At 42.9% G+C, this 18,598-nt stretch overlaps 1 protein-coding gene across 1 annotated transcript; it reads right to left on the reverse strand.

Annotated features, from left to right (window-relative positions):
- Positions 1-427: 427 nt before the first annotated feature.
- Positions 428-17,167, reverse strand: ikzf2 (IKAROS family zinc finger 2). Its single transcript, XM_061088808.1, has 8 exons — positions 17,121-17,167; positions 15,611-15,659; positions 10,055-10,156; positions 7,250-7,441; positions 6,287-6,454; positions 2,969-3,106; positions 2,285-2,416; positions 428-1,529 (listed from the first exon to the last, which is right to left on the reverse strand). Exons 2-8 carry the CDS (start codon positions 15,636-15,638, stop codon positions 724-726), a joined length of 1,566 nt encoding a protein of 521 aa, XP_060944791.1. The 5' UTR covers positions 15,639-15,659; positions 17,121-17,167; the 3' UTR covers positions 428-723.
- Between the last annotated feature and the right edge of the window lie 1,431 nt (positions 17,168-18,598).

Raw genomic sequence — 18,598 nt, forward strand, 5'->3', positions numbered from 1 at the left:
TTAGCAATAGGTAAATATATGTATATACAAATTGTAGATTGTTGACGTAAAACTACTCTCTGAGTGTGTTTCTTCATTTGCTACTTGTACCAACACTTCTCATAGATTTCACCTAAAGCCTCAGACTTCTCTGAACTATTCGTTTCAATTGGTCGCCCACAACTGCTTGTAGTTAGAAAACACAGCACCAGATCTCCAAACCATCACATTGATGTTTAGAGTGGAAACATTACTGGTCCAAAGCGATGTCATGAACAAAAAAAAATTCAATATAATAATAGTATTATAAATAACTACCTTTGTTATTATTATTATTATTATTTATGAACTAAAACTTTAATCTCATCCACCACATGAAGCCCACAAGGTGATGAAGGAACAAGGAGAAAAGGAGACATTTCCAAATAAGACAACATTAGACAAAGAAAAAGAGGAAAAAAATAGTCAAAGTCATCTTGACAGCTGCTTTATACAAAATACACGAACTTACCTTCCTTCTTCTATATTTAATCATTAATTAAATATGTAGAAAATGTGTTTTTGGCCCATACCTTCATATGATTGATTCACAATAAGTAGCTTAAAAAGAAGTCTTTGATTGTGCCACACTTGTATACAGTGCTCTTCAGCTGTGCAGTCTCAGAGGTCGGGGGGGAGAAGAATGGACACCAGGCTATTGCTCCTTTCCCTTCTTTGTCCTCCTCTTAACTCCCACGCATCCTCTCACTGGAAGGTGTGTTCACCACGGACGATGTGAGACGAGAACTCGTAGCGATCTTTGCTGCGGTGACCACAGATGTTGCACTCCAGTGGATCTCTGTAACCGTGGCAACCCATGTGGATGGTGTACATAACGTGGTCCAGGAACAGCACCTGGCAGTGCCGGCACTGGAAGGCCCGCAGCTCCTGCCCGTCCCGTGCAAACACCCGCACCCCCCTCTGGCTCACGGGCCTCTCTGCGGCCACTCGCATCAGCCCCGCCCCCATCCCCCCCCTCATGGCCGGCTCCGTCACCCGCTCACCTGAGCAGATCACTGCGGGACTCTGCCGAGCCCTGAGGCCGGGAGGGGGGGGCACCCCGTGGTAGCCCTGCCTCTCCTGAGGGCTGCTCCGAGCCGAGTCGGCAGAGTCCGCTCCGCTGTTGCTGGGCGATTCCTCGTGCCCTGACCGGGGGGGCTTGTCCTGCCTGGTTAGAGCAGTGGGGCCATTTGAGGTGGGGTGGCCGGGGAAGTTCCGGGACTGAGGCCGATGTGGTGGCATCGAATCAAAGTTGCCCGGATGCTCTGTCCGCTGGCCCATTGGCAGGACATGGTGGTAGAGGGGGTTGACCATGGGCACCACGTCGGCCATAGAGAGAGGCGGTCCCGTGTGGTGGAGCATGGGCCGAAGGCTGTCCGATCCCAGGTAGGTGATAGCATTGCTGATGGCCTGGTCCATCATGTGGGCTGGTATCATCTCATTCTGCTTTTCATACTTAATGCCCATCTCGTAGCCTATATCAGGGTAGCTGTAGCGAACCATCTTTTCACCTGCATGAAACAGAGCAACTGTGTGAATTTAAAAGGGTTTGAGGGTCCAATTTTTTAACACAAAGTTTTAAGACAAAAACATAATAATTTAACCTTCAAAAGATGTAAAGAACGAAATCAAGAGCGATAGATGATGTCCTAGCCTCTCAAATGTATATCTTTCTGATATTTCAGTGGTTGTTTTTCATATTTTGTACACAATGTTCTGCATATGTACGAGTCTAATGAGGTGGAAAGCCCCATCCATCTACCACTGCACTGTTTAACCCCTCCGGAACAGGGATGCGGTGAGCTGTTTTCTCTCGATAAGAGCAAAGGCAAAGCCACAGGTGTGCCTAACCACAGTGAAAAAAAAAACATTTCCTTGCCTCTCAGTCATGTGTTTGCTCTAGTTTGCTCTTTTTTCTAATAGTGTGGCAAATAAAACCAAATACAGAAAAAACTGTCTGTGTTCAGAAGTAGGACAGGGCCACTGCGTGATATAAAACTGAAATTATGTAAACGCAAAAACCAAGAATGTTTCAACTTAATAAAGAAGATTTCCGTCACTTTGTTTGGAGAGTCTGTTAAATTCAGTTGAATATGTGACCTGACCTGACAACATAATAATGATTTGCATGGAAATCCATCAGTGCAGGATTCAACACTACTTTTTATCACATCCAGCTGCTTCTCATGGAGTGGATCTCCTCATTCAAGAGGAAGGTGAAAGGTGAAACCATTGAATATCGTCCATTAATGTTCTAAATACCCACCCACAAACTTCTGAGGGGTGGTGCTCTTCCTCTTGCCCACGTTGCTATGCAGCCTCTCAATAACAGGCGGCCTATCGAACGCTGCCATGGCGTTTGCCTCTGCCATGGCCCTCGGCTCTTTAGGACCTTCACCTTGACAGGTTGAGAGGGGAAGGGGAATAGATAGAGAAAAGGAAGTGTTAATGGGCTTTTATATACTATAGCTTTTAGGACCTTTCAAGCTTTTCATAACCATTTTTTTTTTAAATAATCGCCAACATTTCATCCATGAATTTACCTAGACCTTACATTTGTGCCCCAAAAATTCCTTATTATAGTTAAAGTATTAAAGTTGTAAAGCAATCATTTTGGAACACTTGAAAAACAAAAAAGTAGTAAATAAGAAAACAATGGACAAATTAAATGTATTAAAGAAGCAATGTATTGGTGTCTCTGATCTGAATCTGTCTTTTTCCTTTAGGTCCTTGTTTAAGTTTAGTTCTCCAACCTACATTAAATCATACAACTGTATAATTTCCAATAAATTGATAATAATAAATGATAGATGCCAACACTGTCAACTATTTTCTCCTCTGAGATGCAGCTGTTACAATGTAATTAATGGGGCTGTATTCGTTTTTTTCCATTACACATTAAAACCACCGTCATCTCCTCCATGGTTTCAGATTTAGTCGAACAATTTACCTGTGTAAGGGCCGGTGTGGGCAGTGGGATCCAGGCCGATACCTTGCAGGTAACTGTGGCATCTCTCTTTGTGCTCCTCCAGAGACGTGCGCTGCTTGTAGCTCCTCCCACAGTAGCTACACTTGTGCGGCTTGCCAACTAAAAGACATCCAAGGGAAGGCACATTATTGTCATTCACTGCATGTGCAGGGCGTAGTAGTGAACAGTCAGTGTACTACAAACAAACCAGAGAGCGAAGCCTCTGAGATCACGGGTGTTCCACTACTACAGTGTGAGGATTCCACGCAACAGTTGCCAGACAGAGGATGGAGTTGTGGGCGTAGTTACAAACAGAAGTCAGCAGACACTTTTGCTCTCTGAAGCAGAAAGCTGACTCCCACTGCTGAGGCCCGGCAGCGTGAGTGAACAGCAGAGTTGATCATCCCATTATGGCGGTAGGAAACTAACTAGGTGGAGTGTGATTCATTGTGCCATTTTCTGTTCTATTCAATTCCTTCCTACCGAGACAAGTGGAAAAATGTACAACACGACATATCCTTTACATCTGTGTCAGCCCATCCATTCTTCCATCGAGTTCAACACTGTATTGCTGTAGGAGTGGATTGAGTAAAACAAAAAAAAAATGACTAAAAGATGAACAAAAGAAACGAAGAGGTGGTCAAATACCCACAGCGATTGTCACCTGATCTTAACAATATAAAACTATGTAAAGTGTCTCTGAGTTCATTGAAAAGCAATACATAAATAAAATGAATCATCATTATTATTATTATTATTTGTAGAAGTATTATGGGTAGTAGTAGTTGTAGTATTATACAGACACATTAATTCCAAAGTGAAGGCAAAAGATATCACCAAGCCTGAGCATTTTCGTATTGAGGTCAAAGTTTATTTAAAAAATGTGTAGAAAATCGATTGCACGTAAGCTAATCTCACTCAGACAGACAGTGCAGAAACTGGGTCCTGTGGTAGAATATAGGCTACTCAGAGCTAATGGAATGACTCATAAAGGGACTGAGGTGAGCAAACTGGAGGCCACGCGTTGGTGAACCAGGCACCGTGATGAGCATCGATCAGCAGTGAGAAATTCGCTGGCATAATGGTGACGGTGATTACTAGAAGAAGACGAGCTGACTGGCTGTGAGAACAGAGAAATAACGGAGCAAAAACCAAAACTTGTTGTTTCAGTCTGAGGCAAGAAGATGGTGACACACATACAAGCACAGACCCACACACAACACAGGGGTAGAGGTGGTAGTTTACACGTGCGTGTGAGTTTCTCACACAAGAGGATGTTGCATTTCTTTAAGATAATAAGACAAGACAAGACAAGAAAAAATAAGTCAAGAATATTCCAGCTGTAAATATTTGATTCTCTTTCCAGGTCTGTGTCTTAGTTTTTTGAGAAAGTAAAATGAAACAAGCTTGTTAGCGAACGTCACCATCAGTCATTTATTTCGATTGTGAAAAACGTGTCATTCCATTCTCGTGTGGTCTGTGAATCAAACTGGAGTGTCTTCTGAGTGAGAACAGATTTAAAAAAAAAAGAAGGTTGTGGCTAATGACAAAAGGGTTTCAATATTATTAAAATTAGTTCAGGGTTTACAGGTACCTGTGATGTCAACGCACTTCTACAGTCAGTGAAAGAGTTTTGCTGCTTCCAAGACGTGAAACTTTGCAGAGTGTTGAATCAAGTGTCAACGTCTTGTTCTCGGTGGCTATCCACACACACACACACACACACACACACACACACACACACACACACACACACACACACACACACGCACAACCACACATTTACTTTTTTATATGTATATTAACCACCCACACATTGTCTTGTGCAGATGTTGGATGGGCCTGAAGACTCCTCCTCTCATCTGCTATTCTTAATCATGCAAATGGCCCACACACTGCACACTCACTTGACTGATCGTATTTGGCTGATAAACGGGAACTGGTTTTGAATTTTTCCCTTCTGTCTTACAAAAAGCTAAATCATGTGCCCGTGACGCTGCGATTTTCCTGTATTGTCATTTCACACTCGCATCTGCTGTTCCTCTCTTCACACGGCTCCGACTCTTGTCTTGCAATTTTTCTTTCCCTCACCTGACCTCCCCTTTCTATGCTTTAGTTCCCCTTTTTTGCAACAACCTGCTCTTCCTGGCAGGGCACCGGGCCAAAGCTGCCAGGTCCGCAGCCCCCAGAGACCAGGCAGTAGTTGAGCAGCACCGCTTAGCATCAGTCAGATTCCTTACTGTCCTCAACGACCAGAAACAGACAGGAGTAACTTTATACAAATTATTTTACAGTAGGAAAGGAAGAAAAAAACGCTGGAGGATGTAAGAAACAAATTCATCTGAACAATAAAGGAAGTGAAAATGGGGGGGGGGGGGGGAATGTCGTGGTTGATGGTTTTGGATAAAAGTTGATGCCAAGAAAAGTGTTAAGAAGATTTTGGAGATTACAGTCGTGCAAAAGGCAAAACAAACAAGTCCAACTCGCCCTGCGTTTCATCGAACAGGAGAACTAGCGTGAATGAGTAAACTTAACCCCATGGGGGCATCAGAGGTAGAAATGACTCTATGGCCCGACCTTCATTTCAGAGGGGAGAGCACATCCTCTCTGATATTTACAAAAGTGGGTTACGGTTAAGACAGACAGGCAACACTCCCCCCCCTGTTTCTCAACTGATAGTTTCCTCCTGAGCGAGTCAAGCAACCAAGCAACAGCATGTCCTTGGTACCTAACCACAAAACACTCACAGCGCCGTCTATAACACAAACCGCTGCATCTATGTGACAATACAAGACAGAGAGTCCCCGACCAGCTTGTATGGCTGTAGCTCATAGAAACCAGACCACTAAGCTTTAGAAGGAAGACTCATCTTAAAGGGACATCTGAGAGGTACTTACAAAGCCTGTAGTGTTTTGTTTGTATGAAAAATTTAAAAAATGACATTTAACAGAAAGACTGTTATCACGTGTAATCAAGAAAGGGGCCTACACTCTTCCTGGCGCAACATGGTTTGTCATTCTGTATATTTAAGAGGTCTTTGATCTTAATTTTCAAGATACCATGAAGGCCAGAGTCAGGCTGGGGCGATGAAGCAGTCTAAGGATTTGAAGAGTGTCGGCATAATTAATAGAAAAGAAACAAATTGGCAAGGGTCCATCTCAAATATCTCTAAAATTAAATATCCCGGCATTAAAAGCATCATGGGTCGATCCCTGAAGCTCTTCAGATCAATGAAGCCAGAACAGAAGTGGAGGATGATAAAAAAATAAGAGAGGATAAGAGGGCGAGGAGGAGTCTTACCAGCGTGAGTTCGCAAATGACCAGTGAGGGCATCGCGCCGCCGGCAGGCGTAGCTGCAGAAGGGGCATTTGAACGGTTTTTCGCCCGTGTGCAGCTTGATGTGTCGCAGCAGGTTTCCCTTCTGAGTGAACGAGACACCACACTGTTTGCACTGGAATGGCCTCTCACCTAATGGAGGCAGGCACAGGAAGTCAATACTGCACACACATCGTGGAAGACGTTTTTCAGAACAACCCTCACCCAACAGCCTGGCAAAGACGTTTTTTTTTTTACTTGTACATTAAACTTCTCCTTTTTCTGTTCTTGTTGCTGCGGCAACCGTAAATGAAATATCGTATCTATCAGATTGTCCTCATGTGACTCATTCAACAACTTCCTGCAGATGAATGCTGATGAAAATGGTGTGAATTCATTCTGGAGATAGGCACATCAAATGAAATGGGCTTACTGCAGATACAGTATGTGAAGCACTAGTGACACATTTGCTCTCACTGCTGACTGACAAACTTTCATTTTGTGGAATGATGTACTCCAGTGCACGCAGTCACTGTCTCCTGATGTAAGAGCAAATCTTCTGATCTTCAGGCAGATGGAAAAGAGAAATGTGATCCTAGTGCTGTGACTACCAGAGCAGCCGTGGCGTCAGCTGGAACAGGTTGCGGGGGATTCCAGGGATTTTTTTTTTTCCTGATCAGAATTCCATGTCTAACCCATTGTCTTCAAACAAAAAAAACAAAAAAAAAAAACAAAAAGGAACACACCCATTTTCAGGGAAACCTAAATGATTTGTGACTCACTCGGGAGTGAAGTGACTCACTCGGGGTTGAAGTCACACACCGCCCTGATTTGAATGGTCCGAAAGAGGAAAATTGTGCGGAATGCTAATTGCCCCTATTTTACCAGACAGCTTCTACATAGCATTATTAGCTTTTTAATGGCATTTAGAAATATACAGATCGGTACCATTTGGTTGGCCACTTCCTGAATCAGCCGTCATGTTCAGCTCAGATAATCCGTCCTGGGCGTTGCTCGGACTGCCGGTCATGGATTCCTCCAATACGACTACTTCATCCCCTGTTTGGCTTATTTCTTCAAGTGCCGGGCTTCTGTCGTCAGTTTCCTCCGCTGTGTCTTCCTCTTGCTTAATTGACAGTTCTGTAAAAGCAAAAACAAAATTGTGATCCTGAGAGGCAAGATACTGGGAGAGCCATAGACACGCTTCTACGTTTCAACCCTCCTAGGTTGGGCCTGGGTTGCATGATGGAGTTGAACTGGTTTAGGGTTGGAGCATGAGCAGCCTCTGTGGAACCGAGTTGGACTTTAAAGGCTGTACTGTAGTGCCAGGGTGTAGTGCCATCCCTGTAACTTAGCAACTCAGCTCATAGAGAGATGGATGTATGGATGGACGGAAACAGTGACAAGAGAGAGAAAAAGAGAAAACAGGCTGGTCTGGTTCCTGGCCGTCCCCGGGTAGAAAGGGAGTGTCAGAGGCCCTGTAGCTTAGAACGCCTGACGAGCAATGGGAGACCGGCTGGATGACAAGGGCAAAGGATTGTGCGTGTGTGTGTGTGTGTGTGTGTGTGGGAGGGTGTGGGTGGATGTGGTGGGAAACTATTTACCACCTGGAGTTTCCAGTTATCAGTCGCTAACACTACACACACAAAAAACAACAGTCCAGTACAGGAAACAATGCGCACACAACATACACAGCTACACCTGGTAACATCCACCTCCAGTCTAATCCCGATAATCTTGTGGGATGTATGTATTGCAAACACTTCACTCAACCAGAAGAATGATACGCAGAAGCTCCTCCCTGAGCCGACATGTCTGGGTGTGTTGACCAGATTGTAATGTCCCTATTCTGTCCACGTACGTAAAATAAAATGAAAGTTTAGGACGGATGCATTTTGTCCATCTACATGAACAATAGCACCTCAATGTTGCCCTCTGAGATAAAGGAATTATTTTGTCTTGGAATTTACAGCCATTTAACACACAAGTAACATTTTGACAAAATCAAGCAATATAAAGTACGTCATCATTTGATAATCTGTCATGCAAAACAATATTAAAATATTGAGCATGCTTTGTTTGTTTGATTTCACATCCGTTGGGTAAAGATTTGTAAGAATCCTACTAATGAGTCTGCAGATTTTAGCATCTTACACTAATATGGGGATCGTGTTGTTGTTAATGGGTTAAGACGCACGTGAATTGGGATGGGTACTACCCACTGAGCCTGATGATCTTGTTCTGGGATTCACAGGGGCAATAATTACATTGTGAGCATGTGTGGTTGCTTTACTAAAGCAGATTTCATCCATCATCTGTCCCCTCAGGCTTTAGAGAAGCTGCATTCATTTAACTCACGGAAGCCAGTAAAACGAAATGAAGGAATCCAGGCAACATCTCCTTTTCTGCTGTACAGACTACAGAGATAAATCTCCACAAAGCAACTGCATTCTTTTAACTTATGCTTTGAGTTTCCAATGCCACAGTTTGTGCACAACACTTACACCAATACCCATGTCTTCAACAGCTGTATCCTGGCAACGCAGAGCAGACCTGAACGTCCTTGCTATTCAGCTCTTTGCATCTTTACATCTGTCTCTCCGGCTTGGCACAGAATGGTCATATGAGGATACACTTGAAAGGCTTGTGCCACAAAAGCAGTAATTTCGTTTATTTACGCCGCTCTTTAGGATGCGGTGCACCAGAGACTGCCAATCATCTGAGTCTCCACAAAATCCACAGAGAATCGGAGAAAAATGTTCACAATTGATTTGAAGCTTGATTGGTAGTAAAACACCTTTATAAGGAAGACACTATCAGTCATTATCTAGCCACCCACTGTGTCACGTGGTCCAAAGGGAGCAGGTCTACCGCTTTCCCTTCTATGACCAGACAGGATTTGTTTTCCAGCTTGCAGGTTTTGGAGTTTGACGGCGCTTCATGCTCATTTTCAACAGACGATGTGACGCAGCCTTTCTTTTGCAACAAAACCTCAACTGTTTAAGCAACGTCCATAATGAAAACAGGTCTCATCAGCTAAGAATATCACCCTGTGAAAACCAGCCACCTCTTCCGCTACCCTGTATCTGTAAACTTGTGGGAAACAAGTTTTTATTTTTCTCCGTGGTCTCCCCTATCTCACTCTGTTTCCCTTTTTCTTACTTTAGAGTGTCACAGCTAGAGCAAATCTAAGGCATCAGATCATTGTGTTGAGAGGAACCAAGTATTTGAATTTTTATCTCAATTTCTTTATTTGAGACAACGTCATTCCTGATCCCTAAAAATCGAACTGCACTTATATAGTACTTCTACACAGATATGAATTTGCATTGTGATCCTTCAGTAAAGGAAAGCTACCATGCAAACCACTGAGGTAACATCCGAACAACCTGTTTTATCCAGAAAATCTATTTCAAATCACTAACCATCACATACAGGGGAAACACAGTAATCTGATTCCTTCTCTGGAAGGCTGCTATTGAGTAAGAGTTGCATAAAGTGTGACTTTATGTTATAAAATAAGGAAGAGACAAACACAATGATCCTGTTTTTTTGTTTTGTTGATTTTCATTTGCTCAATCCTGATGAATATTTAAACACAGAAAATTGCTCATCTGCACAGATAGTCTGGAACAAAACAACAAAACCAAAAGACGTCACCCACCCCCGAAAAAAGTTGTTCAAATGAGAAACTGTAAGTGTGTACAAACTGTTGCTGTACCATAAGCATCTTTATATTGATTGAGCACTCACCACAGGGGGAATTGGGACCCTGATGAACTGTCTCTCCATTAGGTGTTGACATGTCCTCTAAAACTCTTGCGTTTTCCTTACCAGGAGAGCATTGGCCGTTACCTGGGAGACATACAGAAAACACAGTATTCTTCAGTGTGATGCACAATACTGTGGAGTGCAATGAATACATACAATACAAAGCTGCTATGTGGAGAAAAGAAACTCAAGGACTCATCAAACACACAACACGATTTCAGGAGTGAACACTAGGCTGAAGAAAATAAATGATGAAAGTGAGAAACAGTTGTTTCTAGAAACAGAAGCTTTGTGTTAGGTCTCCGATTAAGAATAATTTCCACCCTCTCAGGTCTCCTTCTATATCTATACCTGTTTTAATAGAGGTCACACCACAGAATGCACAAGGCAACTAACTAAACTGTCTTCATTCACCTATGGGATCATAATGTCCAGCAGATGTGGATCAGATTGCATCCTCTCAGCAGTCTGTACAGAGCCCAGGCTATGGATAGCCTTGTGTCCACTCAGAGGGAGAGCGACTCAATCCCTTATCCCCTTACACACCAGCCCAGTCAGGGTCACTGGAACAATACAGCAGCAACAGGCAAACACCCCTGCTGACCCAGGTGTCAGATCCCTTAGGAACCACAGCGAGCCTTCATTCAGCACCAGCATACTTAAAAGGTTTTCCTAAACCATACTGACATCTATGCAAATTGGAAAACAATTTGAAAAAAAAGTATGTAGCTATAGCTGTAGCTGTAGAACTATTTATACAAATGAAAAGGCTGTGCTACATGCTACATCCAGAACTGCTGGAGAAAGGTCCTCGCTACAGGTGCTGAATATGTCTGCAGGGATCCGTCATACATGAAAAATAAATCTGTGTCAGATCTCATGTTGTGACAGCCCCGCTAAAACTGACAAGCTCCTGTGTGGTATTGTTCCATTGTGGCGGCAGGCCCGCTGAGTGGGGCATACTGGGAGACGCTGTCCATGACACAATCCCTGGGTCTGGACTCAGGTTGCACCGGTTGGGGTTGGAGGAAATCTCAGGTGACCGACACTGGCTATCCCTTGGCAATGCTGTCCTGGAGACAGGAGTGGCCCAGATTTGTCATGAAGGATTTTCCATTACTGTAACAGACGCTGACGGCTGCCTAGCAGCACCATAGCTAAACTGTCTCAGGCATAGGCAAACAAAATTGCTGTGCTGTCTGGGTTCAAATTGCTCACATAATGGCAAAATTTGAAGCATTTTAACACAACTACTTTTCAAAAAAGATATGAAGGGGCCATGGTCAATTCCGTCACACATCAGATATTGGTTAAATAATAAAATATATTCCTTTCCTTCTTTTTCTTTGTTTGGTTTATCGGTGGGTGGCAACTAAAGTCAAGTAGCATTACCGCCATATTACATCAAAGGACATCAGTCTTAGTCTTTACAGAATCACTAGTAAACAGAATGATGTTGGTTATACTGGTCAAACCACACTGATAGTTAAGGCTTTTTTACCCACACAAAAACTGACAGACGTGCTTGAATTGACTGGATGAAGTTTTGCGTTGGTGCCCTGCATTCGCTGAGTCAATCTTGTCTGAACACTAAGATCATGATATTGAACAGTCGAGACACGCGGGAGAGGGGGGGGGGGAGCGTACGTTGAACAACCCACGAAAATTGAGATCATTCACTGCGTTGGCGAATGGAAAGGAACAAATGCTTTCACAAGTTGTACGGTATAATAAATGCTGACTTCCTCACTGACACCAAATGAACGCATACCTTTGAAGGCACAGTCATGTTCTCCGCAGTCTATTGAGGAGTCCATTCAATTTCTGGTCTGACAACTTATTCAAAAAAAAAGCACTTGCAATTATAAATGGTATCTAAGCTCAAGAAAAGAGACAATGCTCTGACAAGGCTACGAAAAATACCCAAATATACCAGGGTCAAGCTCCATTCGCCTGCTGGTAGAGCTGGTGGACGTGAATAAGTTGCAGAAAAATGTCTCGACAGCGCCCAAGTCAAGCTGTGAGAGGAACAGGATTTCATTTTCCGCAGTGACAAGGTCCTCCTTTCTGGCTCGTTGGATGGGAGCTGGTTTTTCCTGTCAAACCCTAAACCTTCCTGAAGACACAGTTTGAAGACACGCACTGACCCAGCGAATAGGAAACTACACAGCGTTAAGGAAATAGGAGCGTTTGTTCGCCTACTTACAGTTACTTTAGAAACAGTTTGACGTACACAACTTATTTAAGGAGAACCACATTAGCACCTGCTGATAAGCTGGGGAGCGTGGTGTGTTCCATTTGTGGTAATCTATATGTGTGTGTGTGGGTGTGTGGGGGTGTGACCGAGAGACGGGGAAACACGGTAGAGTCCACATCTGCAAATAACTAATCCTAAAATCAGTAAATAATTCATAGTTAAACTCCTGCTAGTGAATAACTTCCCCACCTGGGATCTTTGGTTCAGTGAAGTGCACTCTAGAGCTAAGATGTTGTAGTTAGCGAGTTATTCTCCCTCATGTTAGTAAACCAAACATTGTTAAATCAGATTATTACCAGGGAGTGGTTATAATCTAATTTGTTTCTAGAAAATTATGGAATATGTAGGTCATTAACGTATGTCAAACTGCATGTAGTGTATGCTACTGTTTGCTTTTACATAAGGTGCTCCAGCTGAAAATGAAATCTTTGCCTGCTGTTTTGTTAAATGCACTCTGTTTGCTTTTTGTCTACAAGTGCACTATTCATGTTTGGTTGAACAAGGCTTGAAGGAATGAATACTTTGGTAATGGAGTTTGGACATGTTCAAGATTTCTTTCAAAGATAATATGGTTTTCCTTTCGGATTATTGAGAAATCTCCGGAAATGGGATAATTTTTGTCCACAGGCCAAACGATTTCATTGATGAGCTGAAACTGAACTCAACCGACATTATGCCAGGGTTAAGATGTCAGAAGGTCTATAGCAGTAGCTTGCCGATTATGTGGCCAACTCATGCAGCTCATTATTTTTAATTTGCTTTATCCGTTCAGTCAGCTACCGTTAGCTTTGATAGGTTTGCCCCTGTGTGTACCATAATGCCACCAGCGTCGAATTAGAGCAATAAACAGGACATCAAACCAGAACAGACTGTGTCTTTTTTACTGTTTAAAAGAACTGATTGAAAACAATCTCATCGCAATAGGTAAGTGTGGGAAACGGATTTTTCTAGTAGCAGCGTAGCGGTCGAAGGTTACTGACTAATGACTACATGATAGAACAGAAGGTCGTATCTCCCAATTAACCCTGAAAGCAATTCAAACCTCCGAAAGGTCATCAGCTTCAAAACTCTGAATTGGCACTTTCAGGATTTGCGGGTGTGAGGTATGTTGTTTGATCAGTTTATAGAACTAGCGTAAGCTCAAGTAGCTAAGATGTAGAGTTATTAGGGATTGTAGTTAAACTAGCTTTTTGTCAACATTGACAACGACTATGTGGGCGATGACAAACAATCATTAACTTCAGAAGATCATGACACTTATTGTCACCTATTTTGAACACTTTGCTGACTAACATGAGAATTTGTATCCTTTAAAACAGGAAGTTTGAAACTAGATCGAAACAGAGGTGATACATACGTAGAAAATGTGCATGCAGATAAAATGACAGTGAATGTGAGAGAGTGGAACAATCTACATGAGAGAATAACTGCATGTGTGATGCATCATCACGGTGAATGGTGTGATGGAGAAAAGTGATATGTCCTTATTGTCAAAGATAGCTACTGCAGTTACGAAATAATACTGAGTGTTTATTTAATAAGAAAGGCAGTTTTAAATTGTTGATTATTATAACGTAGCTCGTACCTGCTGCTATCAATGTTTGAGCTTTAAGGGAAATTCAATCAGTGCATCTATTGGCTTCAGATCATGTCAGTACAATCCAGGTTGTTGTGTTTCTGACATTTTTTCAATTAAATTGTAACTTATATTCAATGCTGTCAATTGATCCGATATTGAAACTGCAAAAAATGATCATCACATATAGTTCATATACTCTGTTATCCTATTGACCTTATATACCATTGACCAATGATCATTGATGTGTGTACGTGTGTGTAAATGGAGGTACATTAAGCTTTCACAGTCAATCCAAACAATTTCTGCGGGTGGTTGACGACTCACAAAGACAGCGTTGGAACAAACTACACCCTCTGATGCATTAGTAGGACAATGCTGTACTGCAGGAAGTAGTAATGCACGCTGCTATTAGAAGTCAAGCGACAAAGGAAGACAGACTGGTTGGTCAGGAGTTTATCCTGCAGCAACATTAAGACCCAGGACTTTAAAAAGACATAAAAAAAACTTCACATGATGGAAGAGATTTCAGTCTAGTTTGGAGAAAAAAACTGGACGGGTGTGTGAAAACAAAGCAAACTACAGGTGCAACAGATTTGTGGGATCTGCTGCAGCTCGGGACTGACTCTCAGAGTTCAGCTACTGAATGAAACAAGAACTGGGATAAAAATAAGTTGGATAAAATAAAAATGATTACCAATTTGTGCCTTCAGGGATGAATAGACCCCACTCACTCTTTGAGTTACTTTTAAACAAACTTGTGTCACTTTTAAAATGACCTTACACACACTTTCAACTAACTTTTCCATCAATTGTATATATTCCTTTTATAAAACGAGACTTTTACTATCTTACTTTCTATCACAAATTAGAGCTTAGTTGTGTATAAAGAGACCCAAGGATTCTATTACTATGCATATTTGTGTGATCTATGATGATGTTATGATTTTTTTCTCAGTTATCAGTGCCTTGCAAATGCATTGAACATATAGTACTATACAGTGAGTAATACGTGGGAGGGAACAGGAAGCAAATGGTCTCACTCCACAAAGAAACGTGTGTTTTTCCGCAGTTCCATCATTTCAGAAGCTGCCCACAGATTGACAGGGAGAGGCAAAGCTACCGTTTCTTCCTCCGCCGCCACCCCTACCCCGCCTGCCGAGTGTTCCTACAAGAACAAACCCCCGATGGAGACCTAAAAGTCCCCGCTGGTGTCATCAAAAACCTGCTACCTGCCATAAAGATAAAGCAAAGTATCAAAGTGGGGGGGCAGGTGCTACATTTAAGAGAGCAGCCCAAAGGAAACTAGCAAAGGGCAATGGAGCACCACAAAGTGCATATCCAGTATCTGCTGCATTCAACAGGAAGTGGCTAATGCATAGGTTTAAGGGTTAGACAGGAAAAAGGCTGCACCAGGGGAAAATCCCTCGATATTGTTGTGATTGCATAAATTTTGTTTTTGGTATCATCCTTGCGTCAAAAAGTTGAAAAACAATGTCAAAGTCAAAGCAAGTCACGAACACTAAAGCCACAGTAACACAATTACACACAGACTCGGTCATTGTCATCATCATCATCATTATCATCAGAACAACACAACACAGACCCATTTGATACCACACAGACTTTGTCCTTGGTCATAAATTGTGGGTCAGTGAGTGTCAGCTAGAACTGATTGTAATGTGTGAGCAAGATGAGGACTTACTTGGACAGTGGCCATCGAGAGCCTCCATCTCAAGTGCTTATAGGGAGTCCTGCAGGGGACAAAAAGGATGCGTCTTTAAGTCTCTGGGACACGAAGGCCTCTTATGCACAGATGCACAAGTGTCATGCTTTAATCTTGAACTATTTAACTGAATGTGTGCATTTCTAAAGCTGTGCAGCCTGAGGTGTGTGTGTGTGTGTGTGTGTGTGTGTGTGTGTGTGTGTGTGTGTGTGTGTGTGTGTGTGTGTGTGTAAACAATGTGCGACAACGGTGCACAGCTACAGGATTGACCTTCATCAAGTATTCACACAAACGCCATTCTTCTGAAAATATGAATTAGTTTATGAGTATTAGAGAAACTATGCAGCTGTATGATAGATGCATGTATTTGAGGGGTGCTGTTACAATAGAGACACTGTTCTGTGCCGTGTCCCGTATATTTAGCATGCTACTCTCGAAAGTATTCTAAGTGTGTGGTCAGCCACTTCATATTCTCTGTGGAAGGTGCATTCTTGTCTGTGTAGAAGTTGTTACACAATCACTTAATGCTGCAGTTACACTTTTTTTTTTTAAATTTTAAATTAGACAATTGCTTATTTCATTGACGCAGACAATATGTGAGTGATTAGTTCAGCCAAAGTTTTTCCATTTCAAAAACAGACAAAATACATGAAATCTACACGCACTCTATAAATACAGATCAATAGCTGGGCTGCCTCAAAAATTAAAACAGGGGTACAATTAAATCACTTAAGTTCTAACCAGTAACTGCAGCAAATGACATCAACAAAGGGCATTTGACTTGTGCAGAGATTAAATCAAACACGCACCTCGATTTAAAACCTTTTTTTTGACATTTACTAGCACGTTGAAAACAGATGCTGTCTACTGTCCCCTTTTAAGTTATTGCCTAGGTATTCATCACTTTAAAGTTGTAACTTGGGTATTTTCACGAGTTGCAAATGATCTAACTCTAACCCATCTTTATCCTTCAAACCCTTTGTTATTGTTGACAAGAAAATCAGTTGAAGACCAGACATAAAGACACTGTGTTACGATAGATGAATTTGGAAGAGCAATACAAGTTAATGACTTGTGTCAAAGTTAACTTAATTAACGAATATTCTGCATTAATCACATTACATTACACGACTTATTTGTACCACAAAGCAAGTGCTGGCTTCCTTGAAGAACGTGACACTTAACCCTTTCATCATTGGGAGAAAATAACATATTGTATATAATCATTTTACATGGCCAAATGCCCACATCCTAATTTTGTTCCTTTTAGTTTCACTTTTTCCTAAAACCATTTTACTGAGCATTAGAGATTATGGTTAAACTCAGTCCATTTAACAGTTCTTCATGAGCCCCCCCTCTCCCTCAGCAGCTACATGTAGAAAACTTTGCCCAGGCAGAAGTGTATCGTAAACGAATTCAAACCAAACGAGACACAAAACTAAAAACAAGAAAGTAACGCGTCATTTTAAAGGTGGATTCACATAATTACCTTCAAGTGTCTCCCCTGTGCGAAGAGAGTCGGTGCTTTCAGTCCAGGACGAAGGGAGGAGGGGTGAAGGTTGAGTTGTCTCCACCTCCCTTTCAAGAAGCGAAAAAAGTCAAAATGACCTATTCCGTCCAGTGATATGCACACTGTAGAAGAAGAAAAAAAATGTCTAAGGTCAACAAGATTCAACAACGGCCCACAGGGAAAAAATATGTGGCAATGCAAGTGAGCAGGGGGGTTAGGAGGAGCGCATCCACAAAGTCCTACAGGTGCGTAAAAGGGTTTCCACGCTCAAACACCCACACCGGCCCACCGAGCCTAGCCCCCCCACTCTGCCCAACGCTTGTGCCATCTCACCAGGCGTCCCGCAGCTCCACCACCCGAGCCAGCTCTCACTAGAGGAACTTTTTCTTTCTTTCTTTCGCTTTACAGTGGGAGCACCGAGAGAGGGGGGGGGGGGGGGGGAAGACTCAACAGGTTGGTACGGCGGAGAAAGAAAGAGAGGGATGGATCAAACTGGATCCACCGGTTCCTGAGGAATTAGCCATAGCGGCAGGGAGCAGCCAAGCTTTACTCTCACCAGGCGAGGGACTGGAAATCCAGTAGGCAGGCAGAGCTTCTTCTTTTTTTTTTTTTCTTTTTTTTTTTACAGGGAGATGTGACTCAAGGTCCTGAACCGGCTGAACCCAGTGCGCGCTCTCACTGCTGCTGCTAACCCTAACTAGGGTAATATGGATGTGGTGGAGCAGCAAATGAAACCGTGCGTAATCTGCCTTTAAAACACATGTAGCCTTACACAACTAAACACAAATAATCAGACATTTTTTAAGACAAAAAAAACCTCCCTCCACTGATAGGCCTGCCACCTTTGACACCACTTCCCACTGTGCCCACCGTGACTTTACGGATAATATTAGTGTCATCAGTAGAAATAAGGTCCAATCGTGCACACGTAGAGACACGTTGAGCTGACAACACAACAACAACAGCACATCTGCAAACAAATAAAAGCAGCAGCTGCAAAAGACATGCGACTCTATTGTTGTGTTGTGTGTTGTGTGTTGTGTCAGCGCGCTGCTCCATGGCTGTAAGTGCACTGCTCGCTGCGGTGTGTGTGTGTGTGTGTGTGTCGCCTGCACGGCTCGGCTCTGACTGACAGCTGCAATTCAACAGGTTATCCGATCACTGCAGTCTACAGGCAGAGCCCAGTCTGGCTTTTCCATTCATCACACAGACGCTCCATCGTCTGCTGCTGCTGCTGCTGCTGCTGCTGCTGCAGATATGCGCCCCCAGCAGAGTCTGACGCGGCGGGGAAGCCTGTTCCCAGCAGATCGGTGCCGAACCGTCACATTAAAGCACAATACACGTGTCCGCCTGTCGCTCCCATCCCCTCTATTGCTGCTCTCGTTTACCTTAAACACGCAGGAGTTTGTGTAATCCCACCAACTTGCACACTGATCCAGACTGGATGTCTCGCCCGG

This window comes from Limanda limanda, chromosome 16 (genome assembly GCF_963576545.1).
Source record: "Limanda limanda chromosome 16, fLimLim1.1, whole genome shotgun sequence".
NCBI lineage: Eukaryota > Metazoa > Chordata > Actinopteri > Pleuronectiformes > Pleuronectidae > Limanda > Limanda limanda.